A 27620-nucleotide genomic window follows, 5' to 3' on the forward strand; every position below is an offset into this window, starting at 1 on the left:
AGATAATCACATCGGACACACAGCTAACAGATAATCACATCGGACACACAGCCAACAGATAATCACATCGGACTCACAGCCAACAGATAATCACATCGGACACACAGCCAACAGATAATCACATCGGACACACAGCTAACAGATAATCACATCGGACACACAGCCAACAGATAATCACATCGGACACACAGCTAACAGATAATCACATCGGACACACAGCTAACAGATAATCACATCGGACACACAGCCAACAGATAATCACAACGTCCACATAAATGGATTGGGTGAAACCCAGAGGTGTCGCGAGGCGGGGCGGGGGTGTGGACATTTAGGGGGGTGACACCAAGACACAAAAATGCTAAGATATATAGAATAAATATTTTCTGCCAGTTCATTGAATGGTGAATTAGGGGTCATCCATTAAAGACGTCCACACGCGGGGGGGGGGGGGGGGGTTCGAAAAAAAATTGACTTTTGCGGACGTGTATGGACTTATATAAGGGAACTAAGTGGATATTTGTGGACGGGGGGGGGGGGGGGGTCCAAAATCCCAAAAAATTGTGGACGTCATAAATGGATGATGGGGTATTTTTAGTTATTTAAATATTATTTATTATATTCAAAGAAAATCATTTAATTTCTCCTTTTTGTGCATTATTACATAAAAGCTTGTATTAAAACATTTTTTATGAAATTTGTAGGCCTATATGAATAGTTGTCATTTACATATGATATTAAAACTTAAAAGAACGAATTAAGTTTCCCGTGTTAGTTTACTTCCGGTGGTATAGATTGTTTGTTTACAATTTACATTTGTTCGAGTCTCAACTAAACTAATCAATAGTCATATTCTTATTGAATAATACCAACCCAAGCATTACGATTATTGATATTTAGATCTAGATCTAGATCTAGATCAAGAATGGTCTAGATTCTAGAATATTTTTTTAAAATTAATAAAGTAGACTAAACTCAGTAGGGTAAAGCAGGGCACTTTTGACTTTATTTAACTTTATTAGGTAGGCCTGGCCTAATATTAGCGATACTCATTAACTTATAAATTTCGTTATTTCTCTACTTAAACATTACCAATGAAAACTAAAGATCAATCTTTAATCTATCAAATACTTAATTTGTTGATGATAAATAAATTCTGTAATCTATCGTTTTGGGTACGTAAAATCGCCCGCGACTAGTAATGTGAAAAACAGGTGACTTCTTACATTTTAATAATTATTTCACATTTTGAGGAGGATTTATGTTTTGAAAAATACAAAAATGTTTCCTTGTTTCATTTATGTACCTGGTTTTAAACAATTGAATTAAAACAGTAATAAATGAACACCAGCGATGTTTCCAACAGATGCAACCATGCTCATTTACTATAGCAGACATCTTGTTAGTATTATTTTTATAGACTTATAGCGCGAGATTCAGGCGGAAGTCACTCTATTTTACAAATGGCTGCTGTTTATATAGCAAATCTTGCTTGCAGACACTGCTGTTTAAAGTTAATTTCTGGCCTATATTGATATATTTAGCCATTGATTTAGGTTTATTATTCATTTATCTATAATATTTGACACAAACATATCACAATATACTTCTATTACAGCCTTGACAATGAGGTAACGTTTTCGTACATTAATAGCCACGGGCGATTTTGCGTACCCAAAACGATAGATTACCATAAATTCATTTGGAGCTTAATTACTGATTTTTACTAATTAGTATTAGGTACATAAAATCGCCCGCGACTAGTAATGTGAAAAACAGGTGACTCCTTAAATTTTAATAATTATTTCACATTTTGAGGAGGATTTATCATAATTTATGTTTTGAAAAATACAAAAATGTTCCCTTGTTGTTTCATTTATGTACCTGTTTTTAAACAATTGAATTAAAACTTTTCAGTAATAAATGAAGACTAGGGATGTTTACAACCGATGCAACCATGCTCATTTACTATAGCAGCCATCTTGTTTATTTTTTTGGTAAACTTATAGCGCAAGATTCAGATGGCCGCTTTTTATATAGCAAATCCTGCTCGCAAACACTGCCGTTTAAAGACAATTTGTAGCCAAGATTTTTCTATATTGATATATTTAGCTATTGATTTAGGTTTATTATTCATTTATCTTTAATATTTGACACAATTATATCACAATAGATCTACTTCTATTGAAGCCTTAACATTGACAATGAGGTAACTTTTTTGTACATTACTAGCTGCGGGCAAATTTGCTTTAAAACACTATCAGTAGGTCGTTAAGGACAATAAATCCCCCCCCCCCACCCTCTTTTCCCCCAACCCCTACCCTACACCCCCCCCCCCCCCCAGTGAAAGCAGCCTCCTCTTAGTTACCTCCCCTAAGTTTAAAATCGTTTCAAACTAAATAATCTGCCCCTAATAGCCGTCACTAAACCCCGCTCTACTATTGTAAACATTTAGCATGAAACACACCTTACCAGACCATGTGGGGGTGGGGGTGGTAGGGATATGCCTAGAGAAGAAGAGAGGGGACTGCTAGGCGTACTTACAGCTTGGTGTTTTCTATGGTCTCCATGAAGAGAATTATATATATAGATTATTATTTATTTTTTCATTTGGACTGATAGGCATATGAAATCAAATTACTTTTAACAGAAGGAAAAAAAATAAAACACGCTCTACATTCGCTCGGCTAGAGAAGTTCATACCATAAGCCATATATTATATTATAGACCTAACGACTCCCGCTCGCCATAACATTTGTCAGGAATGATATCAGGTGTTTAAAGCAAGATCTCCAATATCAATTAGCATTAATCCTTAATTGTGATGGAAGCATGGTCGAGTCGGCAAATCTCTTGGTTGATAAATTCGAAAAAAGTCTCGAGTTCAAACCCTCTGGCAGATAAGGCTCGATCTCTCCCAACACTAAAAATTAAGAACGAAGAAGAAAGAAGATTTAGAATTACAAGAAAAAAAATCACAACAACAGAAAATATATATTCTGCATCTTAAAAGAATTATTGTATTACTATACAATACCGGCCGTGGCTATTGGGACCCGGGTCCGAATAGAAGCATCCAAACTAATAATACAAATAAACTAACTAGTTACTGAGTCTGATATTGTTGATACTCTTACTCATGGCATACAGATTTCTGCTATGATTTAGGCCTACAATAACTTTTTACTTTTATATTATTAATTTAAATATTGATTATCTCTTGTATTTTTAGTGTTAGTATAAATAAATTATAAACATTGGACGATATTTTGAGTTGACCCTTTGAATCCCTGGCAAAATGACCCCTCCCTTTGGTCACACCCTGGTGTGACTGTAGCCAACAAACGACTGATCAAATTAATTATTATAAAATTAACTAGGCCTACTAGAAAGAATTGTCAGTCTTCACTTAAGGTCGTTATTGTTATTTTATTCCTTATAAAAGAAACATGCCATCATGACACTGCTTTATAATTATATGATGATAAAAATCCTCTTAATAATAGTCATAGGTGAAGGTCTGCAGGATGGAGAGATGTGTGTTAGGTGATGACCCATTTACTCAGGTGTCTAAATCTTCTGAAGATGTAACCATGGAAAACTCAGTTGACAAACAGATGAAGCCTTTGTTTTACATGATGAAATCACTTCAAAAGTTGCAAGAGGTAGCTATGATATTGAAGTTTTATGGCCTATTATATAAATTCAAATTAAGCCAGTGGAATGTTCCTGAGTCCACCCAGCTCTGATGGGTTTCTAACTCATGTTAGGGAAAGTAAAATGTGGTTGGGCATAGTGCTGACCTTATTATCTTTTCATATGCCAAGGTCAATAAACATATGAACTCTATCTGCCCATTGGATCGCTAGGTCTAATTAAATGCAGAGGAATCTTTACTTACAAAGTCAAATTTAAAAAATGTATTTATGGAATAACAAAATTAAGGGAACCATTGCCTTGTTTAATATGTTTCTATACAGCCACAACTAGTGCACAAAGCATTTCTGGACTTTGCTTAATTTTCATACCATGTTCGCTGTAACACACTGTCATCATAGTCTGTACCAGCAGCAGTGACCCACTCTATTAGTTTGTCATGTCCAGTATCATTGTTTGATACAGGACAATCTTAACACAACCCCATAGAAAGAAAAGAACGAAGTGATACATTTTGAAAGTGTTAAGAGATTTTACTTCCATCTTCTTATAACTTAGTAGCATAAATAAGTGAAGTTTAACACTTTCAAAAAGCTGAATCATTAAATGTTGTGAAATCGTTTTTTATAAAACAAATATTGCAGATGTTCTCTTAAAATAATGTAGGATGGCTTGGTTACATTTTATTTACTGTATTTTCAGAATGGAGAATTGTGTGATTTGAAGTTTGAGTTGAACAACGGTTGCTTTACAATTCACCGCTTGATGTTTGCCATCTGGAGCCCTGCCATGAAAACAATGCTCCACCTTCAGCAACCAACCTCAGGCCACATTCGTCTCAACTTTTCCCAGCATGCCGTGTTTGAACAGTTCATCAACTTCCTCTACACTGGATACTTGGCTGAACAGATCACAGACATTCCAGCTCTCCTGCTCCTAGCCTCTACATTCAAAGTAACAAAGTTTGGCTTATTAAATACTCAACCAATTATTCATTGTTTAAAGTTTTTACCACTTAAGTAATATTACATTATCAATTAGCAGAAAATGGTATTTAAAAGAATGTAAGTAAAGTAAAGTTTCCCTTTCAAACCTGACGGTCTATGGGGCAAGTGAAGTAGAGTTCACTTGTTTCTGTGACCTCGGCATATGAAGAGATAGTGTGGTCAGCACTATGCCCAGCCGCCTTTACTTTCCCTAACGTGAGTTAGGTACCCATTTGAGTTGGGTGGACTCAGGGACGGTCTACTGACTTGAACCCGGATTCGAACTCGAGACTTACGGGTTAGCAGTCCAGCTCTCTACCGCTAGACCACTCCGTCCCATTTAAAAGAATGTAGAGGGTATTAAAGCTAGAACTATTTTGTTGAATAGCTAAAATGAGCCCAGCTGGTGAAATATAGTTGCTTATTTTCCTTTGTTTTAAATCTTGTCTACTAGGTAACTTACTTGCTAGAATTGTGCATGGAGCAGCTGAAAGAAAATGTGAATGTGGACAATGTCATCTCCACTTTGTGCCTGGCTGAGAAGTTCCAACTGTCAGAGCTGCAGCTTCACTGTGTCAGCTTCCTACAGCACAACTTGCCGGAGGTGGGGCAGAAGCAAGAGCTGCGGGAACTCACTCCTGCCCAGATCAATCACTTTCTGGAGTCTGAACATGTCTCCACACTAAGCCCTGAAATAAAACTCTTCCTGATCATATCTTGGTTGACCGAGGACGTGTCAGACAGACAACAGTACCTGGTCTTGCTGCTGAAACACATCAACTGGTCAGTCGTGGCTAAAGACTTTCTGGAAGAAATCAGCCAAACAGAAAACTTCTTTACATCCAACCCATCGTCCCTGTATCTGCTGTTACAGACACTTCACTCCTCGTCCATTGGTCTGGGGCCCTATGAGCAGCAGTTTTCAGCGTTGAGAGATGAGTACAGCTACCTTCTGAGTAGTGTCGTCAGCAGCAGTGTTGTGCTGGGCTCTGGCAAGCCACAAGCCTTCAAGCCAGTTCATTTTACTTTTGTCAAACCTACATCTGACCACATAGCTACTGAAGGTCACAGTCATTCACCTACTGAAGGTCACAGTCATTCACCTACTGAAGGTCACAGTGATTCAGCCACTAAAGGTCACAGTGAGGCAGCTACTGAAGGTCGCAGTGAGGCAGCCACTAAAGGTCGCAGTGAAGCAGCTACTGAAGGTCGCAGTAAAGCAGCAGTCATGTCCTCAACATGTGTTGAGGAAATGGACCAGTGTCTTGGGAGCAGTACAATCCAGCCACTGTCAGATCAAACAGTAGGTCATGTGACCACGCCTGCCCCCACTCTTGCACTTATAAGAAAAATGACTGAAGACAATACCTCATACAAAAATTCATCCAAAGTATGTGTTGATAAAAGTGAAACAAATTTCACCCAATGCAGAATCCTGACACACTCAAATAAACCAAGGTCTACCCAGGGTAAAATCACAAATGTAAAGCAGCACAAAGCTCCAGTTAAACTTTATGAAAACAAAAAAGACAATTTTAGAAAGAAACTAGGGGAGGCTACTGCTACTGTAACAAGTGAAAATATTGCTGATGGATACGGTGAGGGCACAGAGAGGCATGGGAATAATGTGGAGGAACATGTGTGTGATTCTCCAGGTGAGTACACCAATACACCTTTGTGTGATTCTTTGTGGAAAATTCCATTCTTTAACATTAATAATTTTGTAAAATGTATTCAATTCAGGAAACGATATTCTGACATTAAGTTTTCATTACAGTTAATAATAAAGAAATTAATACTGACAGTTTATAAAAATATTCTTGGTGTCCTGATGAATTCCACAACTTTTAAGGGAGAATGTTATCACTTATAGCCTCTGTTTTTTACAGATTTAAAGGCAGAAAATCTTCTGACTCGCATCAAACAGGAAGTGTTGAATATAGAGGAGGAGAATGACCTTGACATTGATGAGGACATGAGAACAGTTGAACAAGAAAAGACGGAGGAGCTGATTGTAAATAAAGGTGCAGCTCTTTATTTGATGGGAAATTGGGTTCATTCTCTTTGCTTTTTTCCCAGGAACAGATATTGATTTAATATTGATAGAAATATTGTAAAGCATTTACATATAAGTAGCTTTTAAAAAATTGATTTTACTATCTTGTATTGTTATAAATTTTAATTATGGTAAGACACACTTTCAAGAAAAATGTTTTGTATTTTGTTGCATGACTTCAAATTCAGCAGTTCAAATAATAAAAACATTTTTTTAAAGTTAAAACAAGAGCAAAGAAATCTTCAACATTAAAAGATGTAAATAAAACCATGAGCAACAGAAAGAAGACCTCAAGAAAAGCAACTAAAAGAAAGAAAAGAAATCCAAAAGTGTCTTTTACTTGTTCTGATTGTGATTACACAGCCAGTAGTGATGCCTTGCTCAAACTTCACTTTAAGAAGGTCATTAACCCTTATATGTTATAATGTAAAACTAGATGTAAATTTATTGCATTATCTAGATATAAACTATCTTAATTAATGAGGTTGAAATTATTTCCATAATCTAAATGTAATTTGGTTAAAAAAGAAATACTCACAAAATATTAATTACTGCTTAAAAAATATCTCTCATCTCATTTGTCGATTTGAAACTTTGGTACTAGATGTGTGTTGATGAAAGAGCAGTCGCACATTGTCTAATCCACCTCATCATTTACCTCATGTTTTAGGCCCACAGCAGCAACTGTTTCTTCTCTTGCAGCTTGTGTTCATTTAAGTGCCAATGGAACAAAGAGTACCAAAACCACATGCGGCAAGTTCATTTTCCAGGTAACCTCACCATTTACTTTTTTAAATTTTCTCATTTATTTTCTGATGCATTATAATGGTGTTATTATTGTTAATTTATAGGTTTGTTTATTTTGTCACTGTTCTGAAGTATCTCTGTTTGATCAAATTGCTAGGACCACCATTTAGCTGTGGGCAGAATGGCTGTGACTACAAGACTGACAAATTTCCCCAGTTGGTTTCTCACCTCAGGGTCCACACTGACCACCGTCCATTTGCTTGCTCCATCTGTCTGGCAGCTTTTAGATCCAGGAGCAATCTTTATGTGCACTCAAAAACCCACTCTGGTTGGTAGTTGCAAGATTTATAATGCATAAAGGAATGATTCATTCACCTGATTAAGGCATTAATGGTTTCACTACATTATGTAATGATCCTCTTTCCTCCTATTTGTATCAGATATAATTTTGTAACTGTGTAACAAAGAAAAATAACCTCCATGTTAAAAGTAATTCACTAAAATATTTTTTAAAATTAGTTTGCATGACACATATTCAAAGTGTATTGCAGAAACAATTGAATGTTTTTATTCTGATATTTTTTCCTGATTTGGTTTTACATCCTAACTAGTTTTTACATGATTTTTTTTTTTACAATTTTAGCTGACAAAAAGTTTCAGTGTCCAGAATGCAGTCGGACATTCACTCTTAAAATCACATTAGACCAGCACATGGTGACACACAGTGACCTCCGACCTTATTTGTGTGACCTCTGTGGCTTCTCAACCAAATTCCAATCTCACCTCAGCTCCCATAAAAGAATACACACAGGTATTACTTTGAAAGCTTTTTTTTTAATCTAGAGGTTAAAATAAAAAAATTCAGCTTCTGCACCCGAGGAACTGTTATCTTAATATGATAATTTTTGAAGTCTTGAAGGTTGGTGTGGTTAAAAAAACCTACTGGGGAATGTTGTAAAACTTTTTGAGGTGACATCTACTTCAATTTGTTCCAGGTGGTGATGATTACAATTGTCATTTTTGCAGGTGTTTACCATTGTAATTTTTTCTAGGTGATATTTACCATTGTAATTTTTTCTAGGTGATATTTACCATTGTCTTGTTTCCAGGTGATGTTTACCATTGTAATTTTTTCCAGGTGATGTTTACCATTGAAATTTATTTCCAGGTGATGTTTACCATTGTCATTTTTTCCAGGTGATGTTTACCATTGAAATTTATTTCCAGGTGATGTTTACCATTGTCATTTTTTCCAGGTGATGTTTACCATTGTAATTTCTCTGCCTGCAAGTACTCGACCCCTAAACAGTCCCAGCTCAAGTCCCACATGCGCTCCCACCTGGGGATCCGCTCCCACGTGTGCAGCACCTGTGGCAAAGCTTTTGTTGAGAAGTCGCACCTGAACCGGCACGAGCGTATACACACCAGTGAGCGGCCCTTGACGTGTTCTCTGTGCCACTACACGTCAACACGTACAGACAAACTACGGGAACACGTCAAAAAACATCACAGCGAGCCCAAAGCTACATCTGGTGAAGTGAAGAGGGCTGGCAGGCAGAAAAACAAAAGCTCACAACAGGGAAATGCTGAGACACAGAGTCTGATAGAGGTTGTTCTGGTGAAAAATAACAAGAGGGCAAGAAAAGGTGATGTGTCTTCTAAAGATACTAATGTGAGCCCTGAAACTTTCTCTGTTGGTCATGGCCAGCCTGAGGTGGCCAATACAGGGCAGGGTAACCAGGCGAGTACTAGCAAAAATGAAAAAGAGTTGAGCACAGTGGACATTCTTGCCAAGATGGGGCTTATTCTAAGTAGTGGGGGCAGCGCCATGTTTGGTTACCATGGCAACTTGAATCTAAAAAGTGCCCCAGTAGAACAAGTATACCCAGTAGAGGATCTACACCCCACGTACCCCCAGGTGGAGAGTGCCCAGGGTGGCTATCACATGTCGCAGGTCAACTCCACGGTGTCCAGTACTGGGCAGCTGTTTAATGGGGCCAGTTCATCCAGTCAACCTGTTGGTTTAATCAACTATGGTCTGTCCAACAGCACAGAGAATCAACCACATCTACAGCAGACAGAAGAGTATGGGACCATAGGAGATTATCTCTACTCATGAAACATGAGCATTCATTCACATACATGTTCTCAGCTTTCACTTAGTATTTATATAATAAATAAATGTTTATTGAAAACTTATTAAAATGTTACATAATTGACACTTCACCAATGGTCTGTTACTGATTGATATTTGCCCCACCATGTATTACATAATTGACACATGACCCGCCATCTGTTACATGAAAAAATTATTGTCACTTGACCAAACATCTCATTCAAAAACAAATGTCACCCAAAACTTTGAATCAGATGTAAAGCGAACTCATTACACTTCACAAGACCATATGAACAGCAACAAAAATTATTTACTGTGTAAATCTTTTGTTATATTGTTTTAAATATTACAAACTAACACTTGGTCTCAGATCAGAACCGAGGGGGTGGGTTTGAAATAAAAATTTTGTTTATAAAAACTACAAGTCTATGTTTACACTTTCTCTCAAACTTGATATTTAAGCAAGTTGGGTGTATCATAGAAAGAAAGCTTATGCTTTATATTTTTCAGTGGAATCTAGGTATGTTTATTTCAATGTACAAATTTTTTTTCTTTTGACTAGTAGTTGATCCATTGCTGAACAATCTATTACATCCATTTTGTGGTTTTGTTGGAGAAATTGTTACTCATGCTGGTGTAATTATAACAAGCTGTTATTGAAATTGGTTTATTCACACAATTAAAAAGTTGCATCATTTCATTAGTCAGTCACACATTGCCCAATGTATAACATTCGAAGAGCGCCCCTCCCTCTCCCCCTAAAGTTAAGTGACAATATCTGTGAGATTCAGAGAGAAGAATAGTGACATTGACCAACCTATCACAAACAGCGTAAGAAATAAAGTTTAACATTGAATAATTAAATAAAAATATACACAAGTCAGTTTTGTATAGGATGTTTAAAATTAAAAACTTGATGTTTGCTATTTTTACTGTTGGTCATGAAATAATTTATTAAATCAAAGGCAGACTAACATGAAATAATACAAATCAATTTTTTAGTTAAAAGAACATAACAAAAGACAATGCACAGGTAAATATTACAATATCATACAAGAAAACTGAGTGACCAAGTTTCATTATTGCAGTTGGCTAGAGTACATTTATTATGTGTAGTGTTGATAGAGTGCTGTGGTACAACCTAGTGAACACGGCCACCTGATGGCTGGTGATGTAATCCTACAAGAGGTCTCTCATGACAGCATTACTTGGTCCCAGTCTATCTGTCTGGAGTACACCTCCATGTGGAGCCAGCGCTCGTAGTGAACTTTGAACTCTGGACTGAGCTCAATATTTTGGCCCAGCAGGCTGAGGATGTTGTTGTCCACAGGCCTGAAGTCTGGCTCCGCGCACCCCCCGCTGGTGTAGCGCCGGTTGTTAAATCTATCAACACAAGCTCGTAATGCACACTCCTCAGCCTGGAAGTCCCAAGGTCTGGCGTCCATATCTGGTTCAAACATCAACAAAATGGTTGGGATTACAAGTAGGGTCAGATTAATTTAATGGTCTGGTTTAAACATCAACAGAATGGTTTGGATTAAAAGTAGGGTCAGATTAATAGGGCCTGATTAAAAGTTGTAATAGTATGGACTGATAAAAGGGTTAACAGAATGGTCAGATTATACAAGTTACAATGTTAACAAGTAAAATTAAAAAAAAATCATACCATTGCCATAAGCCCAATCATCGCCTAGACGATGCCGAACTTTTTGATAAATAGCAGACATAGTTTTCATGTTAGATTTGCGCCACTGCCGACCTAAATACTTTGTCTGCATTTTTAATAATTTAAGAATATAGAGCTGCATCATGGGATGGCGGACTTTCAGGGCACGTTTCAAAATGGGGGCTGACTTGAACACAACAAGCATCTGAAGGTAAAGAGAATGTCTTGTTAGTCACCTAGTGTAGACTGACCCAGAGGGTAACAAGTTCTTTTTACTTTAGGTTTTAAAAAGTGAAGAGAAAAAAGTCTGACCATTGTTCGTGAGTGCTTCCACTTGGTCAACTTATTCAAGATGCGGAGCAGGTTGATACATGAGAAAATATTTCTCCAACAGTTGGGCTGGCTGTCACCACTCTCCTGGAGAACACAGCTATGTTAGGGGAAATGTCCTACAGGACTAGGTTAGGACATGCTACCACAAAACACAGGACACAATACTAGGACATTCTACCAGAAAAACAGAAAGATAGGACAAACTACAAACCACATGAATAAGTTATGCAACCACAGTAAGAAACTACAACCACAGTAAGAAACAAAACCACATGTAAATGTTATACAACCACAGTAAGAAACAAAACCATATGAAAATGTTATACAACCACAGTAAGAAACTACAACCACAGTAAGAAACATAAGCACATGAAAATGTTATACAACCACAGTAAGAAACTACAACCACAGTAAGAAACAAAACCACATGAAAATGTTATACAACCACAGTAAGAAACTACAACCACAGTAAGAAACTAAACCACATGAAAATGTTATACAACCACAGTAAGAAACTACAACCACAGTAAGAAACTAAACCACATGAAAATGTTATACAACTACATGAAAATATTCCTACTATATTTTCTGCTGTGAGCTCTGGCTGGTCACCTAAAACATTTTCTGGGAAATCCAGGGCTGGTATACTGGGGACAAAACATCAGGCTAATTATTTAATGAGAAAACAAATTTTAATGAGGCAAATTAATTAGATCTGAGTGGTCCTGTGATTAGTTTTAAATAAAAACAAATAAGTTGAAAACAGATAGGTGAGCAATGCTGTATTTTTCCAAGTGAACAACATGTTTGTGATTAATGGGCTGAACTAGTTTTGGCAAATGTTCAAATATGATAAGTTGTGCACATCGTTTTAACGTCCTGTGGCAAATTAATAAAACATTTCTAACTTCTTTAATGCTGGCACTACTTGTAATCAATCTGAATCTATGAGTTAAAATTGAAATCAAGAATAGAATACAAAGAAGAGTGCCCTACCTATTTTTGGCATTGACATAAGCTACAATATCTTGATTGAAGAACTTGAGCACTAGAGGAATACAGTTGGCAAAGACAAGGTGCTGGCTAGTGAACTCAAACTGGTAGATGTGGTTGAGCTTCAGGTGCTTGAGGAGGAGCAATAGCAGGCCAGAGATGGCCTTGACAATGATCTCCTTGTGTCTGTTCACATCAATTCCAAGTTTCATGGACTGCAGAACTGTGGTGCTGGGAATAGAGAAATCAATGCTTGTAAAGGATGTAACATGGACTGTAGAACAGGGGCTGGGATAGAGAAATCAATGCTTGTAAAGGATGTAACATGGACTGTAGAACAGGGGCTGGGAGAGAGAAATCAATGCTTGTAAAGAATGTAACATGGACTGTAGAACAGGGGCTGGGAGAGAGAAATCAATGCTTGTAAAGAATGTAACATGGACTGTAGAACAGGGGCTGGGAGAGAGAAATCAATGCTTGTAAAGAATGTAACATGGACTGTAGAACAGGGGCTGGGAGAGAGAAATCAATGCTTGTAAAGAATGTAACATGGACTGTAGAACAGGGGCTGGGATAGAGAAATCAATGCTTGTAAAGGATGTAACATGGACTGCAGAACTGTGGTGCTGGGATAGAGAAATCAATGCTTGTAAAGGATGTAACATGGACTGTAGAACAGGGGCTGGGAGAGAGAAATCAATGCTTGTAAAGGATGTAACATGGACTGTAGAACTGTGGTGCTGGGAATAGAGAAATCAATGCTTGTAAAGGATGTAGCATGGGCTGTAGAACTGTGGTGCTGGGATAGAGAAATCAATGCTTGTAAAGGATGTAACATGGACTGTAGAACAGGGGCTGGAATAGAGAAATCAATGCTTGTAAAGGATGTAACATGGACTGTAGAACAGGGGCTGGGATAGAGAAATCAATGCTTGTAAAGGATGTAACATGGGCTGGGATAGAGAAATCAATGCTTGTAAAGGATGTAACATGGACTGTAGAACAGGGGCTGGGATAGAGAAATCAATGCTTGTAAAGGATGTAACATGGGCTGTAGAACTGTGGTGCTGGGATAGAGAAATCAATGCTTGTAAAGGATGTAACAGGGGCTGGGATAGAGAAATCAATGCTTGTAAAGGATGTAACATGGACTGTAGAACAGGTGCTGGGATAGAGAAATCAATGCTTGTAAAGGATGTAACATGGACTGGGATAGAGAAATCAATGCTTGTAAAGGATGTAACATGGACTGTAGAACAGGTGCTGGGATAGAGAAATCAATGCTTGTAAAGGATGTAACATGGACTGGGATAGAGAAATCAATGCTTGTAAAGGATGTAACATGGACTGTAGAACAGGTGCTGGGATAGAGAAATCAATGCTTGTAAAGGATGTAACAGGGGCTGGGATAGAGAAATCAATGCTTGTAAAGGATGTAACATGGACTGTAGAACAGGTGCTGGGATAGAGAAATCAATGCTTGTAAAGGATGTAACATGGACTGGGATAGAGAAATCAATGCTTGTAAAGGATGTAACATGGACTGTAGAACAGATGCTGGGATAGAGAAATCAATGCTTGTAAAGGATGTAACATGGGCTGTAGAACAGGTGCTGGGATAGAGAAATCAATGCTTGTAAAGGATGTAACATGGACTGTAGAACAGGTGCTGGGATAGAGAAATCAATGCTTGTAAAGGATGTAACATGGACTGTACAACAGCGGCTGGGATAGAGAAATCAATGCTTGTATGATAGATGTAGCTTGCAAGTAGAGTTTCATGGAACTGTGGTGCTGTGAGTCCCTATATCAATCACAGGTAAGGCAGAGAAAATATTTGTATTTTAACTTACGGCATCTCGTCAGGTAAGACATCAGACAAAATATTGATGGACTCAGTCTTTGCCTTGGATGTAGGTGCAGCAGCCAACAACAGTTTCAGTAGAGCAATCTGGCCAATAAATATTTCATCGTGAAGACAAATTTGGACAACACATTTGTTATTTGGTATTTTATTTTTCATTATGTAAAATAATCAAATTATTATTTATTTAAAAAGGAACAAAACTTGCATGAATAAACTTTTTAGGCCATTTAAACAGGATGTAGCTTAAATTTTCTCACCATGTACTGTGGTAGATTAGACAACATGGCGTGGTAGAGGCGCTCAGCTGGTGTATTCTCCACCTCTGTCTCTGGCTGAAACAAAATACAGACCAGCAGTAAAAAATTGTGGTTTGCCATACAGCTAATGAAATACATGATTAATTTAAAAATTCAATAAAAGTGGTGCAAGTGTACACCTACCAGTGACAGTGGGTTCTTTGCTATCTCCTCTTCCCTCTTGATCTGAACCTCAGACAGTGAGATGTACAAGTGCTGTAGTTTGACAAAAAATGAATTTAGATAACGAACTGGTCAATACTTTCAGCTTACTGTCAATATTTCAGACTAATCACTAGATAAATAGTCAATAAATGTGCTATTAACCAACTAGTGTACTACGAGACAATCACCTACTGCTACAGATCAACCTAGAGTGAGGAAATACTTTACCTGCTTCAGTACTTTCACTCCCTCATGGATGGGGTGTGGCAGACCAGCGAGTGAGGAGTGGTCATTTTTAACTTCAAAGCCTACAAACTTTTGCCTGGTGTGATCTAGAAAGTTCTCTAAGTCTTTTAATCTGCCAATAAGTGCAAGAAGAAATGAGTCAAGTTTGAAGATATGAACAACAATTTTTTCCTGCTAACTGTGGTCAACTATTGATTCTGGGCACTGGTCGACAATAGTTTCTACAATTGTTAGATTATAGTTATGTTACTGTCATCAAGGGTGGTGTTAATGTAAGACAAACCTGACTTTAGGTTTCCAGGGTAAACTTCTATGTGATATAGTGGGCGTAGCAGGGCGGGGAGGTGTCGGAGGCGAGTCATCATCGCTGTTTGTTTTCAGGCCGTCCATCAAATCATCCTCCTCGTCTCTGGCCAGTCCAGCCTCGAAGGAGTCGTCCAGACTGCTCTGTTTGACCAAACTCTGAGATAAGTGGGCAAGACGGCAGACCAACAGAGGGTAGGGAGTCCAACCAACCAGCCAGTTCAGCAAGCCACGCAAGCAAGCAACAGAGAGAGGGACAGGGGAGAGAGAAGCCCATTTGTTATGCAGGCAGATTGATGCTAATCTCATGAATGGATGGAATGATATTACTTGGTGATAGCATCAACTAATGGAAGCAATGCATGGCACAATATGTAGACTGTATTAGAAAACAATGTTACAATGACAAGATTATTCACATGACAGGAAAAAATAAATGGATGTATAATGTAACTGATTATCTAAATGATTGCAAATTAGGGATTATAAGCGGGTTATAATTATAACATGCAGAAATGGTGATGGTAAAATGTGTGATATGAGTTAAAATTAAAAGGTGAGAAAATAATACAACAATGAGGTATGCTAACAATGAAATAAGGTAGAAAAAAAAAGGTTCACAGGATATTAACATGGGGAACCCAAGCGTTTCATGTCTACAGGAAGATTACATGCAGCAGTATAAGCAAGCATTCTATGTCAAATATTTGAAGAGAGAGAACATTTGCCTGTATGACCCCAACTAGATAACATGTTGACGCCATAAAATTACATTGTGTTAATCTCATCACTCAGAACTCTGTAATCATGAGGTAAAGACCTCTACACTATTGTCTTGAGGTAAAGACCTCTACACTATTGTCTTGAGGTAAAGACCTCTACACTATTGTCCTGAGGTAATAACTGGCCATATTATGACAACTTTAGTCACAATGTAATGTTTTAACATGCGTAAATTAAAATGAGAAAATCAATAAGAAAAGCATTCAGGATTAAACATGCTAGCTTCATGCCAAACAAATGGCTTAACTCAAACAGATCAAGATAGAAAGAGATCAAAGGAAATACAACATTCAAAACTCAGGAGGCCGACTGGTGGTTGGAACAAAATAATCAAGTAGAGGTTGGCATAAAACACAATGTGTCATTTAGTTAATTAGAAGTTGGCATAATAACAATGTGTCATTTAATCAAGTAGAAGGGGACATAAGGTTGGCATAAAACACAATGTGTCATTTAATCAAGTAGAAGGTTGGTATAAAAACACAATGTATACTTTAAGAATTTAAATTCCAGTTAAAACTAAAGAAAGTATTTTAGCACCGATAAAATGATAATTATACTAAGAGAGGGGATAACACACATAACAGGATGATTCCATAAAAATGGTGACAAGAAATTCCCAACAGTGACATAAAAACCAGGAATGGCTGCCAGGTATGTTGGATTAAAACAACCAAAAAATGGCTCAATGAAATAAAAAAAAACAATCATTGTTAGAAGTCAAGAGTAGGAACATCAACTAGCAAGGAATCAAAATTTCTGGTGTAAAAGGAAGACTATATTAAAAGAAAATAAATAAATTGAAATAGATGTGAAACAATTAACATTACTAAAAAAAACACTAATTTATACAAATAAAATGATGTTCGAGGAGTACATTTTAAAAAATGGGAATTCAAACTGTGAACACGGAAAAACAACCTATTCCATAGGCACTGGCCCATGAAGACCAAGTATCAAATAGCCTATGATATCTTGACAAAAACTTGATTTTAGTTAGCTAAAAGACTTTACAACTTGAGACTATTTTCTTCATAAAATCTTCCAGTGACTTAAAGCTCAGTAAAATATCTCATTTGATCTCAAAGTTGTTGACAAATACTGTAAAACTAGAGCAAAACATTTTTAAAAATTTAACTATGAACTATGCCAGGTTTTTCTTTTAAAAAAAACTGCATATACAACTAAAACCCTAAAAACAAAGTTACAAAAAGTGAAAAATTGACTGCAGTATTATCAAACTACAACCTTTGTTTGACACCTACAACCAGCTACCTTCACTACAAAGCAGGTTTTTACCATGGCAAAAGTGCACTACTAAACACAAAGTGCTGCACTACTAAACACAAAGTGCTGCACTAACTTCTGTGTCTATACAGGTGAAGTCAAGCTAAACATAAACCACAAGCCAAGCTTGTAGACCAACTATGTATATCATAATGTTTGTACAGTCTAGACCCACAGGGAGCCAACACCTGCAGAGAGCTACCCTTATTGAAGCTCACCCTTTTCCCAGCTCTGATACCCCTCCTGGGAACCTGGTGCTCGATGAGATCAGCAGCTGACGCAGGGGGTGATGCTGGCCTCATGGTCTCACACACAGTATACATATCCTCACTCAGTGGGGGAAGGTTGTGTTTTATACGCACTTCATTCTTCTTTTTCTCCAGCTCACGCAGACCACCCAGGGTTAACTGAATGGTGGGAACAAGAGCATGACCCATTAGTAAAGACCATCACATTAGATCAATAGAAATCATACTGAATCAACTTATATGCTTCATGTTTAAATTAAAAGCCTAATTAAAATATTTGAAAAAAAAAACCCACTATAGACTGAGATGGTAAGTTCAGCATACTGAATACAAGTACTATCCCAAAAGAATATAGTCTTCTTTATAAGCCTTAAATCCATACAACTTCCCTTAGTCTACACAGTTCTTATACAAATCAGGTGGGTAAAGTTAAATCACCCTTTCAGACCTGTTGGTCAATAGAGCCAAAGACCAGAACTCATGACTTTTGTGTCAGCAGATATGCACTCACCATTCCAATGTTTCTGTATTCACCATAAATCAGATAAACAGAAGAATGACACTTTATTTTGCACCATGCATTTTCTGGTCTGAAAGGATTTTGTTTCTACTTGAAATTACTTCACATACTTATAATGAGGGAAGAAATTACCAGAACAACTTTCCAAAGCAGTAGTAAAACTTTCTTCATGGGGTAGTGTGGGGCACTGCCACTACAGAACCTGGTCACCATGGTGAACAGCAGCACAGAGAGTGGGTCCTCACCAAACACAGGCTGGACTAAACAAAAATCACAACCAGTTAGCATGGAGTCAAATATTAAACACAAAAGTAAGACAGAAATTCTAATGACTACTAAATGTAGAGCACAATAGACACACATGGGACACTAGACATGTAGGACTGCTGACACTATGATGAGCTTACCTAATTCTTCCTTAAACATTTCTCTAGCCTCGACTAGTTTTTGTGAAACTGGATCATTCAAGTCTTTATCAATGTCAGCTGTTCTAGCAGTTTCCACCATGATGTAGAGAATGTTAAGAATAAATCTGGGGAATTCCAAAAAGTATTCAGCAACTAGTCAGTTTTTAAAACAAAACTTTGCAATGAAGCTGCAGATAGATATGTAGTAAGTACCCGCTTCTTGTAGATAACTAATTTGTGAGGTTACTCAAACTTTATGATTTCATTAATACAGAAGTTTAAAACACAGAATTAAATATCAGCCATTTTATTTTCAGCTGATTTAACAACTCTAAATATTTGTGATTACCTCAACTCTCGACTATCTGTGATAGAGACAGCAGGTTTTCTCAAAGCTAGAAGGGCTGAGTTACTGTTCCTGCCATGACAAGTCAATAACATTTTTAATAATTTAAAAAAAACTTTCTACTACTTTTAGCCAAATTTAAAAATGTGTTTTTTTTTCTATTTATGCCTATAACATGAGGTTGGAGATTGAATACTCACTCCACTTCCATGGCTAGCAGCTGTACGAGGGATGTGTACAGTCCAAGGTCCAAATACAGTAAAACACAGCGTCTGCTTACATCATACATGTGGTTTTGAGACTTACATTCACCAAAAACTCCTGAAATATAATTTGCCAGAAATCAGAACTCCAATGCTTAAATTAACTTTGGCAATAACGGCAACTGCTGATTATTTTATTTTTCAAAATCAAATAGTTAAATACGACAGAAGAAATTTGCCCAACCTTTTGGCTAACATACAAAACTACATATCTACCTTGTACAAGATACAACAGTCCTTGAATAGCTTTAACACGTTTGTCTCTTTCTGTCACCTCAAGGTCATCTTGCAGACCAACTACAAATCTGATCTGATCATCATAGGACAAAGACGTCCACTTTTCAAAACCTTCAAAACAAATTTAACAATTATTTTTCTAGGCTTTACAGTTATGTCTGTGAATGCCACAAGCTGAAGGAATGTATGAACTGATTTACCATGAGCTTTGGCTAGCTCCTCGAAGCAGGCTTGGTTTGAAGCAAATTCAGAATCTTCAGTGTAGCTGTACAGCTCTGCAATTAACATAACAGTTAGTGCTGATCATACTCAATTTAGGCCTACTGATTTATTCTTTATAATTTATCATATGTACTATTTTACTATCTATACCTGTGTGTTTATTAAAAATAAAATAACATGTATACTTGATTAAATATCATGTTGAAAAAAAAAATCACCTGCTGTTTCAAATTCATGTTTGTCTGCATCTGCATAGTTGAAATCGACCTTTTCTACCTCACTCATTACTGGATGGTGAAAGACATTAAAATCTAAAGGAAAGAAATTTTAAAAGCTTGTTACTAGATAATGAGAAACTGAAAATCATTAAAAACTAACAAAATTAATATGAAATAAATTAATAAAATATGCTCATATTTTATAAAGCATATGAATTGATTCAAGATAATAAGATTAATTAACAATAAGTCAATTGTGCTTACTAAGGCAAAAAGAAACATTTGTTTCCTAAGAAATACTTTACTTTTTAGTTTAGCATGAATTGAAAATTGGATGAACTATCCGGCCAAGCTAGATCTTAGTGATAGAACCAAGCAAATTTTATGTAAATTCACTTTAATTAGGTGTAATTAATGATATTTTCACATAATTTGCATGTTTTAGGTATTATTGTTTAAGAATCAACAACTTATTGATTTATATAAATTATATTCTTGTATGTAGTATGTAAGATAGTATTTTTAGAATTTTAGGAGATTGCAGGAAGTTTTAATCAAGAATTATTTGGGGTAGGTTAGTACAAAACCAGGGGAAATTTTTAAAGATGAGCGCTGTTTACTTTTAAACTAAACCCTCAAACCCTGACGACCCGCCCAAAGCACAACTGTTCAACCACATGGCACAGCTATTAAAAGTATTTAATTTGAGCCCCTTTGCAAAGGTATTTAGGTCATTGTGTTTTGCATCTTTTGCCTGCCAGATAGTGCTTGGGGGAAAAAATCTTTTCCAAGTAGTCTCTTTGTAACTTATTGCTGTTATATTACTTTTTTTTTAACTTATTATTATGACTATACTTAATACTACTATACTGAATAGATCTACTAACTAAAATACATAACACTCACTCACTAAACTTATTTTTTACTAATCTACTCTAAAGATTAAGCTAAAAGTAAAAATTGATTAAATTGCTATCGAAATCTTCTAGTGGTCTCTAGAATCTAGTCAACACTAGTCACTAGACTTGAAAAATAGAAAATTCTAATCAAATCAGATTTAAAATTTAATTAGCCTAGACTAATTTTTTTTAATTTTAGTTTTATTTTAGTAATTTATTAGTTGGATTAGCCTGACTCAGTGACTGACAGTGACACTGAACTAGGCAGTGACTAGGCTTACCTAAATCTGCACTTGTATCTGTAAATACAGATCCTCCTCCAAAAACCGGCATACAGTCTGCCGGAATTTAATAAGCAATTAGATTAAATAAAGTATGATTACACTATAGGCCCTAATAAATTGAACTGAATCAAAGATGATGATCTTCAATGGCATCATTCCACTGTATTTCCATTTTTAAGATTTTTAGTCTAAATTTAGACCAGATCTTATTAAAATCTAAAAAAATAGAGTCGCCGGACGAAGCAACAAAACAATACTTTAAAATATAAAACATTGCATTAACAATTAAATTATGTATGCTAATTAGTGAATATTTCAAATTATGAATTTATGTACGCTATTATTTTTTTTAATTTAATTTTCTTTTTCGAAAAATGCTTTTCTTTGCTTCCTTTTAGGCCTTCCTAAACCTAGCCTAGGCTAAATGGACTGGACCAAACATAACAAATCCAAAATTTTTATATCAACACCGGAAATATCCTACACTTCCTTTTACTTTTAACACTACAGGTATCAAAACATAACAAAACATATTTAAGTTAAATCTGTTGAAATTACTTGAATCTTACTATTTAAAATTGCTTGTTAATTATAAATGATAATTTTGATGTAAATCCAAGCTCCTTTTTTGTTTATTACTTTAATATTTCGTTTATGGATAGATGATTCTTCCTAAACTATATTATGGTCTTACCTCCGAACGTTAATTTCGTTCTCTATATATATTCTCTTAGGCCTTTTTCCTATTTATTTCTTGACGAACTAACTTGCGCCGTAAGCATACGCCACTATATAGTTGTTCTGTTTTTTACTTTTCTGTAATTCATAATTTGTGAATTCAACATTATCAATATGTTGCGACTGAAATATTTTGCTTTTAAACAAAAAAATCAGTAGCTCGAGAAGGACGATTTATGATTATCCTCACCCTCTTTTTCTCTCCCCCTGTGAAAGCAGCTGCCATTGACGACCATTTACTGATGACAATGAAAAGATCAAGTAGAATGTGTTATTACCTCCCCTTAGTTTCAAATCGTAAAAACTAAAATAACCCATTTATAGCTGTAACCAATTCGACTCAGTTGTAAGATTGTAAATATTTGACGTGAACCTCATCTCACCAGACTGACTGGTGGGGGTGAAGAGTGGTAAAGAGGGGGAGAAGCAGCGTGCGTTTATGTGGTGTTCTCGCATGGTCCCCATGAATAGAATTATAGAGTGAAGTTCCACGCACGGTAAACATACTGGTGAGGCTATCGCCTGTTTATTGCTTTGTATGATATTTGGATGTTTTATACGAAACTACCGATATCTGCTGTACACATGTCCATTTCTAAATATATCCAGGTCAAATTCTTTTGTTTTTTCCTTCTAGAAGACGAGTTTTTAAAACTCGAGGTATGACGTCGTAGGCGAATATAGTTACCCCTATGAAAAGCACTAGGTCCCAGATAAGACGAATAAAACCAACCAATCAAAGTTTTTTATAACTAGGTTAACTATAAATAGCTTCTACAAAATGTGCCGGACACTGTACATACGATAGATAAGGCTAATAAAGCAACCTGAGAGGTGAATAGGGGTGGCCGCAGGTTGGGTAACAATTAGGGTGGTTTCACCTCGCTGCGTAACCGACTTGAGCTAGACTAGCCTAGATCTAGATGCTCATCATTTCAAGCTAAGTCTGTAATCTATATAATTTCTAATTTTTTCTGTTTTATATTATTTCAATCATCTACTTCTTCTAAATCTAGTTTGTGTCTCTACATACAAGCATATCTAAGCAAATGTTACGTCTTGTAAGTGATTGTTACTGCCCTTTGTTATGATTATTATAGTTGCGTCCATTGAGTCATCACTGGGTCATCCGTAATGTGTAGTTAAAAAATTTAACATGTTTTTTAGGCACCTATTTGGTTTTGCAATCTATTAATTAATAATACAATCAACAACACATTTAAAAAGTGTGAAATTTATTTCTATTGAAATTGGATTGAAACGTATAAAATACAATCGTTACGCTAGCCGGTTCAGGTGGCCGCAGGGAAAAAAATATCACAAGTAGCACGTCGCTAAAACATGAATATCTCAAATTCTATGCGTAGGAATATAAAATGATTCATACATATTAGAGTAGAATGCCAGAGGAGTAATATAGTACTTTTGGTTTGTTTCTGTGTAAAACGGTTACTAAATATCGCCCGATGAAAGTCGGGAGATCAGATTTTTCTGCTGTGTGATCGGCTGTGGAACTTCACTCTATAGATTCTATGTTGTCACAGTTTTGCATGTTAGGCTAATAATGTTTAATTGTCAATTCTATACCCTATTCTCTCCTCAGTCTAGGCCTTCCCTTTTTTTTTAATACAAATTTTACCCATTGACTATGCCAGAGCGTTCCCAAGTATTTTCTCATGTAGAATGGAAGCATTCTAAATATTGTACATCTAGTATTGGGGTTAAACTTTATTTTAGCATACTTTATTTGCTGCTTCTTGCTCACCTCTGGAAAACCGTATTAACATGCAACTAAAATCAATCCATTCAAATTTTAAAATGCTCTGTCTGTATTATTGAAAGATCGCACCAAATGAAATATGGTTTAGGGCCTACAGTTCATATTTCCTGTGTAGGCCTAGTCACTTTTATTAATGCTGAAATCACATCCAGCTGGTTTGAACAGAAAAATTAAAGAATCCAGCATTTCTATGGCCAAATTGATTAGTTTCTTGAATATGCCTAATTGTTTTTTAAGATAAATTCAAAATAGCATATTACTATGGTTCTAACTCTAGCCCTTTAAAAATGCCATACATCAGTTTGTATTATATAATCTATAAAATTCTATATAATAATGGAGACCATAAAAAACACCAAGCTGTAAGCTTTAAAGCAAATATTTTCAGTGGCAGCATTGGTACCGTCAAATTCACAAATTATGAATAAAAGAAAAGTTTCAAATAAAACAACTAAATAGCGGCATATGATACGCCGCGGGTTGGCTCGTCAACTATATAATCCATCTACATTCCACATCCATTAACTCATTGATTGGTAACAAAGCAGAAATTTCTCCTGCGCCAAACTATGCTCTAGCCTCTTAGTTTGGCTTAGTGTTTAGATTAATTAAATTAATCTAAACACTAAGCCAGTGTGGGTGCAAATCGAAAATTTGAGGGGGGGGGTGCAAATCGAAAGTTTTGTCCCCGGGTGACGGGGAGGGTCGCTACGCCTCTGGAAGAAGTTTGTCGATTTAAAATAGGTGGTGCCCGCCACCCTACCGATATTTTAGAATGTGCTCTAGAGTAAAAAAAAGGTTGGGAACCCCTGATCTAAAATACGTTATTCAAATGAAACTTACATCTCTTAAGCTTGGTAATCTAGCTATCGATATAGCCTAATTTATCTATCGGTATTTTAACCCGCCTAAATCTACAGTTTCTCTCTGATTCTATTTTATTTCGCAATCTCAAATTAATATGGAAATCCTTGCTAAAATTGACTATGAGGACTAGACTAACCCGCCCCACCTCTTACTAACGGTGGCTCTTTTGACCTCACCTTGACCCCAAGTACGTGTTCGGTACTGCTTGTGGGGGGGGGGGGGGAATGACGTCACAGTCAATTTCAAATAGCTGTTCCTGCAATACGTATGCTTCGTAGGCCTACAGATAAAAAAAATACTAAACTCAACGTGATTACGACCGTGTCTTGTTTGTGGAAGAAAAAATACGTACAGACTGTTTTTAAATTTTTAATAAGGGGTCTTCCATAAATAACGTCACACTCGTAAGATATTGTAACGTCATATTTTTGCATTAAAAAAAAATAATGTTAGAAACAACTGCATTTTAGCCGCTATTGCGAGTCTTAGAAAACTGTTGTAAAACATAGAAATTGAATAAGATACCCTATGTTGGTCGACCTCAGTCAATATTTTAGAAAAAATCGATGTTTAAAAAAAAATTCAAATTCCATTCGAGGGGGGGGGGGTGGCGGCTGAGGTGTGATGTCATTATAGGGGGGGGTCTGGATTTTGTAGGAGAGAGGGGAGGTAAATATCGTCAAAAAAACCTGGATGACCCTAACAATTTACAGCTATTCCAAAAAAAAACATAAATATCGATGTGTCTTGGCTATCAAAATGATTAACTTTGGTTCACACATCAGACCATTTCTTATCTTAGCTAACCTGGTCCATTTCATTTTTCCATCACATGAACCTAAAACGTTCATATTATAACTAATCTTAATCTAGGGTCTTTACAGTTGAAGACAAATATTTTTACCAATCCAATCTTTAAATGAATATAGGGTATTAGGCCCCCTATTTAAAATTGAAAACAGGAGTACATCTAGAATCTACACCAGATTAGTAGGCCTACAGTTTAAATTAGCTTAATGGTAAAATAAAACTTAATAGCTACTTTTGTTACATTGTAATTTTTAAAAAGTTGTTTATAAGGTAAACATTAAATTGCAATTAGACAAGACTTTCAATGTTATTTTAGAGTAACATTAACTTCTGTATTTAGAATATTAACTTCATAAAACAATTTATTAATACAGTAACAGTATGAAGCTGCTTAACCGCGATAAAAAGTAGATAAAGCATATTGAGTTATTATCCGAAAAAAATTTCCTAATTTTTTTTCCTGGTCTGGTCACATCCCTGAATTTAATTTATTGTAAGGCTGCCACAAAGCAATCTTGAACATAATTTACATAATTTTTTTGTCCATGTTAACAAAAATGATCTAAAGCAAATCAGTTAAATGTCCATTTTTTAAGATTAACATTTAACTTCACATTTTTAATCTTAAGTCCAAACTGATTTAGGGTCTGCAATAATTCAGTAGCCCACTTTATTGCTTGCAAGGAAATTCGTGTTATTCTCTGGCAAGCCATCCAATGTAATTTTTATCACATGCCAATAGTGGAATCATTCTTCTGAATTACAAAAAACCGTCTTGCTTCATTTTTTTTTAATTCGTGAAAATATCAAATTCGATCATATTTAAAAAGAAGAGCAGGGCTTTTTTCGTTTAAGTGTTAACTTACACATGATGATAAAATAAGCTTGTTTTTAGTAGTATCCTGTTTGTAAAATCAAAATTGTTCTTTTTTGGAATTTGAAATAGTTAGAAATGGAGGAAAATACAATCATCCCACTTTGTGCACTTCAATCTAGTAATTAGATGACAATACGACGTAAACTATGGATTTTGGATTAGTTTGTTCACATACTAGAAAAAAGACTATTTAGGCTATTATATATGTAGATCTAGTCCTAGATGCTGGCTAAATTTATAAAACTATAGGTCTGCTAATTTTAATCATATCTATTGTGTATAATGTATATCATTTTTCTTGAGAATTTATTCTTTTCTTAGCAAAGTAGCATTACACGTTTCCTCTTATATGCTTCTCATCCTTTTTTTGGTACTATGACTTCCTACTTTTAAACTCAAGGGGTAGATATGTCTGAAGTAACTCTTCTGTGTTCATAATTTCTTGGGTTGTTGCCCTTGCAGGGCAGGAATTAAGCATCTGTTATTTTATTGATTTTGTAAACTTGTGTATAGTAGTTTGGCTGACTTGTGTGCAAATTGCTTTTTTAAGTGCTTTTGCATTTTTAGCATAGTTTTGATTTCTGTTTAATTTGTATTTAATATACCCTTTATTCTTTTATTTTCAGATTAGTGCCTGAATTCTAGGATACTAATTACGTAAGCATAATTGTTTCAACATTTTAAATATTTCCGGATCTTCCTTTCCTTTACAAGTTAACATTTACATTCCTAGCTTATATTTACTTTATTTTCCCTCTGCATATATATATCTTATCTCAAATAAATTTTACAATTTTGTTTAAATATATCTAAATGCAGTCAATTTATTTTAATTTTAAATTGGTCCTGATTAAAAAATGTTGCAAAATAATTGTGTTCATACTAAAAATGTTAAGTGGGTTTGCAAGGTCTTTTCATTCTAGCTTTAATTAGTTTGACATTTTTAACATAGTCCTGAGTTTGTCAATCTGTGTTAGACTCATGTTGTGTGAATTTAACTTCAGGTATTATTTAAAATTTGTTGCAAAAATATATCCTCATCACCCTTTCCCATTAGTCTTTATTTCAACTTTTAGGTAATAAGTATCAACATTAGACATTCTGTTTGGATTTAGTTGTTTTAATGCTATGGATCAGCAGCCACTCAATGTTGCAGTGGTTGTTCAACTGATCCAACAGTTCTTCTTACTTGTTTCTTAATGCATATTGCTTGATAAATAGAGGAAGAGGGGTGACATGTTATGAGTCCATGTTCTAATGCATTACACACTAAACTCATCATTTGTGCATGTTTCTCTATATTCAATAATTCATAACGTTTGTGCAAGCCATACAAATCCATTGTAAAGTGATATTTCAACTGGTTTAAGGGCTTACTTCACAAACTCTTGACTAAAGACATGGTT

The 27620-nt window shown here is 35.8% G+C and overlaps 2 protein-coding genes across 4 annotated transcripts; one reads left to right on the forward strand and one right to left on the reverse strand.

The window, feature by feature from the left end:
• The first annotated feature begins 1162 nt into the window (after positions 1 to 1162).
• LOC131948054 (uncharacterized) lies at positions 1163 to 9662 on the forward strand. Of its 2 annotated transcripts, none has more exons than XM_059309527.1 (10): positions 1163 to 1172; positions 3504 to 3662; positions 4357 to 4608; positions 5095 to 6295; positions 6530 to 6664; positions 6916 to 7097; positions 7367 to 7466; positions 7601 to 7771; positions 8087 to 8254; positions 8700 to 9662. In XM_059309527.1, the coding sequence occupies exons 2-10, from the start codon at positions 3525 to 3527 to the stop codon at positions 9560 to 9562; spliced, it is 3210 nt and encodes a 1069-aa protein (XP_059165510.1). In that variant the 5' UTR covers positions 1163 to 1172; positions 3504 to 3524; the 3' UTR covers positions 9563 to 9662. The 2 variants fall into 2 exon arrangements, with proteins under 2 accessions (XP_059165510.1, XP_059165509.1); XM_059309526.1 differs by lacking the exon at positions 1163 to 1172 and adding an exon at positions 3128 to 3411.
• Positions 9663 to 9726: 64 nt separating this feature from the next.
• Positions 9727 to 21330, reverse strand: LOC131948056 (striatin-interacting protein 1 homolog). Of its 2 annotated transcripts, none has more exons than XM_059309529.1 (19): positions 21140 to 21330; positions 19960 to 20052; positions 19720 to 19794; positions 19499 to 19630; positions 19220 to 19340; positions 19023 to 19091; positions 18674 to 18798; positions 18399 to 18526; positions 17717 to 17905; positions 15409 to 15572; positions 15108 to 15237; positions 14859 to 14930; positions 14676 to 14750; positions 14405 to 14502; positions 12555 to 12782; positions 12139 to 12205; positions 11538 to 11642; positions 11226 to 11430; positions 9727 to 11006 (listed from the first exon to the last, which is right to left on the reverse strand). In XM_059309529.1, exons 1-19 carry the CDS (start codon positions 21189 to 21191, stop codon positions 10753 to 10755), a joined length of 2382 nt encoding a protein of 793 aa, XP_059165512.1. In that variant the 5' UTR covers positions 21192 to 21330; the 3' UTR covers positions 9727 to 10752. The 2 variants fall into 2 exon arrangements, with proteins under 2 accessions (XP_059165512.1, XP_059165511.1); XM_059309528.1 differs by having other exon boundaries at positions 15409 to 15587.
• Between the last annotated feature and the right edge of the window lie 6290 nt (positions 21331 to 27620).

This window comes from Physella acuta, unplaced genomic scaffold (genome assembly GCF_028476545.2).
Source record: "Physella acuta isolate Inbredline_101_S28 unplaced genomic scaffold, ASM2847654v3 ptg000622l, whole genome shotgun sequence".
Taxonomy (NCBI): Eukaryota; Metazoa; Mollusca; class Gastropoda; family Physidae; genus Physella; species Physella acuta.

What these genes read in the sequence shown, in the direction of transcription:
- LOC131948054 (XM_059309527.1), top strand. Translation starts at nt 3,525, where the DNA reads ATGGAGAGATGTGTGTTAGGTGATGACCCATTTACTCAGGTGTCTAAA. An exon ending in TCCTAGCCTCTACATTCAAA is followed by an intron (nt 4,609 to 5,094) that starts GTAACAAAGTTT and finishes CTTGTCTACTAG; the next exon opens with GTAACTTACTTGCTAGAATT. An exon ending in ACATGTGTGTGATTCTCCAG is followed by an intron (nt 6,296 to 6,529) that starts GTGAGTACACCA and finishes TGTTTTTTACAG; the next exon opens with ATTTAAAGGCAGAAAATCTT.
- LOC131948056 (XM_059309528.1), bottom strand. Translation starts at nt 21,191, where the DNA reads ATGCCGGTTTTTGGAGGAGGATCTGTATTTACAGATACAAGTGCAGAT. An exon ending in CAAAGAACCCACTGTCACTG is followed by an intron (nt 14,751 to 14,858) that starts GTAGGTGTACAC and finishes ATTTTGTTTCAG; the next exon opens with CCAGAGACAGAGGTGGAGAA. An exon ending in CTAATCTACCACAGTACATG is followed by an intron (nt 14,503 to 14,675) that starts GTGAGAAAATTT and finishes TTTATTGGCCAG; the next exon opens with ATTGCTCTACTGAAACTGTT.